This window comes from Aureococcus anophagefferens (assembly GCF_000186865.1).
Source record: "Aureococcus anophagefferens unplaced genomic scaffold AURANscaffold_253, whole genome shotgun sequence".
Lineage (NCBI taxonomy): Eukaryota > Pelagophyceae > Pelagomonadales > Pelagomonadaceae > Aureococcus > Aureococcus anophagefferens.
Window position 1 is genome coordinate 2,989 of NW_008705788.1, and position 2,640 is coordinate 5,628.

Sequence of the window (2,640 nt, forward strand, 5' to 3'; positions counted from 1 at the left end):
GCGCGAGATGGGGGGCCGCTATGGCGGTGTGAGCGGCATCGGGGGACGCGAGGGACTCGGGTGCGTCGCCTCGCCGCCTCCAGATGAGGAGAACCATAGCCGGAGCGTTAGAAGCTAGGTAGGCTCTAGGTTAGGAAGCTCAAGACGCCTAGCATCGTGATGCGCTTCCTACATTGATGCTGGTTTTCTCAAGGAAGTACTTGGCGTACAATCTTCTCTGGTGGTCCAATTGCAGCTCGTCCTCAAATTTTCTTGCTTGAAGCTGTATAGACATGATGTTGGAGTACAGGTGTTTACGTTCATCCACCCTTGCATCCTTCTTCACCATCAAATATATCGGTTCGATGTAACCATCCATTAAGGCCATACACACCTCTTTCTTGTTCGACGCGTCAGCTATCTCTAAGCGTTCTATTTTGTTCATAAACGCTTGGTGGTACTCGCTGATAGTGCACTTGGCTAAGTCCGGTACACAGTAGGGCTGTGTCACTTCCTTTAGCTCTTCATACTTATCCTGCTGGTCAAATATCGAATCCTTCTCTGCTGCTCGTTCCACGTCCATTAGGTACGCTTTTTGAAACAAGGCATGCACGATATCCTCGTAATCCTGTATTGAGATCAAGCGGTCTTAGAACCGCACCTATCTCTGATCTAAGTGTGGGTGCTAAGACTCCTGCTTCTGTATCTGGTTCTTGGAAACCTGGCCTGTCGAACCCCCACTCAGCGGTTAGCGCTGACTGAGTGGACTCTGAGGACTCCAGTTTCCGGCAGGTGGGACCAAAATATGGAGGTAATTTACCCTCAGCCTGACTCTTGACTAGGGTATGGTAATAATTAGTTAGTAGACTCCCTACTCAAGTAGGCAGCCTAATCTGCGATCGGGCTCTCTGTCCTCAATCGCTGGAGTTGAGTGAGTAGGAAAGAAAAAGGGGCAACGTCATGGAAATCTAGATATGTATCCTCCGTCGCTCGCTATATCCGTCCCAAAATCAGACTCTAGTACAAGCGCACTGCACTGCCAACCTCAAGCTAAGTCAGATAAGATACCTCAGTCTAGTCTCCCGCCACAATACGGGGGATGCGTAGCGATGACGCTGGGGGATTTGGGTCATCTGCTCCCCCGCCACATGTGGGCGTATGGAGTGGGGCACCCCGATGGGAGCTCGCTTGGGGAAGATGAATCCCGCAGGAGCCGAGAGTCGGAGGCCGTAGACGCAGCGGCGGCGGTCGGACTCGGAGGCGTACGGGCACCACCGGCTACGGCTGCGAATGAGCCGTCGTTGAACAAACTCATCTATGAAGCAATGCTGCAGTAATCCGCAGCTAAGAGACGGTCTCTCGTGCGAGCATTTTCAGCGGCCGATGATGGAATCTCCACCTTAGAGGGCCCCGCGCTCCTCGAATATGCAGCGACGTGCAACGATCCCAGTGGCTTTGAGGTCCGCAAACATGTGGGTGAGGCACATGAAAAGACGCGACATCCGGACGATTGCGAGGCGACGCAAACGAGCAGCCCCAGGGGGTGGAATGGGGCGGGGCAGCTTCCCCCGACCCGATTTTCGGTCGCCTTCGAGTCACAGAGCGTCGGGAATCGTTCGTCATGAGGGCGATCTGATGCCCTCGCGGCAGCTCTTCGGCTCGAGCCGATTTGATCGAGACCACCTCACCGGCTCCGGGAGGCGTGCGGCGCCGCGGGTGACACGGTGCTCACCGTGCAATGCATGAGGCGTTCGGTGCGCTAGGACCGAGACAGTGCCCTCGGGAACATCATTCCAGGGGGTGTCTCTTCGAAGTCTAGCGCACGACTCGGACCTCAACACTAATGCGAGCTCCTCGTCGGTCGCCCCCCACCATTAACGGCCGTTCTCGACATCCACGGGCTGCCCCGACGCGAACTAAGTTGCTCGCCTTCGACCGATGGTCTTTCCCGAGCGACTCGCAGCCGGGCCCGAGGCGCGACATGGTCCACAGATCGAGCGCCGCGCCAAGACATGGAACCGCTGCATCGCGCGTCCGAGCCCGGAGCGAGGCAAAGCCGTGACGTCAAAACTGCACGGCTTCGCTGCTCTTTGAACCGGTTAACTTTAGCTTAGCCCGCAGTGGGACGGGCCGGCCGCCCCGGCCTCTAGCTCTACGCGCGCGCGCGCAGTAGAGGTGTCAGGAGGCGTGCGTGCGGCGTCGATACGTCGCCCGCCTTAATATGCGGCGCGCCTTAATCTGCGGTTCATTACTCGTGCTCGCGGTCGCATCGAGCTTCGCGCCGCTCCGGCCGCTCGCGCCGCTCCGGCCGCGTTCGGCCGGCGGCCGGCCGCGCGCCTCGGGCGACGGCGCCGAGGTCGTCGAGGTCGAGCTGGCGCGGCCGTTGGGCGTCACGGTCCAGGAGGTGCGCGGCGCCGTCGTCGTCCAGTCCTGCGCGCCGCGCGCCGCCGCCGCCGGCGTCGCGCCCGGCGACGAGATCGTCGGCGTCAGCGCCGTCTTCGGCGACAAGGTCTGGGACACGCGCGGCGCCCGCGCCCGGCGGCGGCGGCCGACGCCGCCGCGGGATCGCGCGCGCGCGCAGGCGCGCCGCGGGCCTCGACCGCGTCGAGGCGCTCATCCGGAACCGCGAGGGCGACGCCGTCACGCTGCGCCTGTCGCGCG

The 2,640-nt window shown here is 60.6% G+C and overlaps 1 protein-coding gene across 1 annotated transcript in view; it reads right to left on the reverse strand.

Annotated features, from left to right (window-relative positions):
* AURANDRAFT_68619 (hypothetical protein) overlaps window positions 1–1,962 on the reverse strand; it is a gene marked incomplete at both ends in the record, with an annotated part of 3,791 nt that extends 1,829 nt beyond the window's left edge. The window contains one exon of the mRNA XM_009044326.1: window positions 1,897–1,962. Coding sequence (XP_009042574.1) covers window positions 1,897–1,962 — 66 coding nt within the window. The remainder of the gene's footprint in view (window positions 1–1,896) is intronic.
* Window positions 1,963–2,640: the final 678 nt, after the last annotated feature.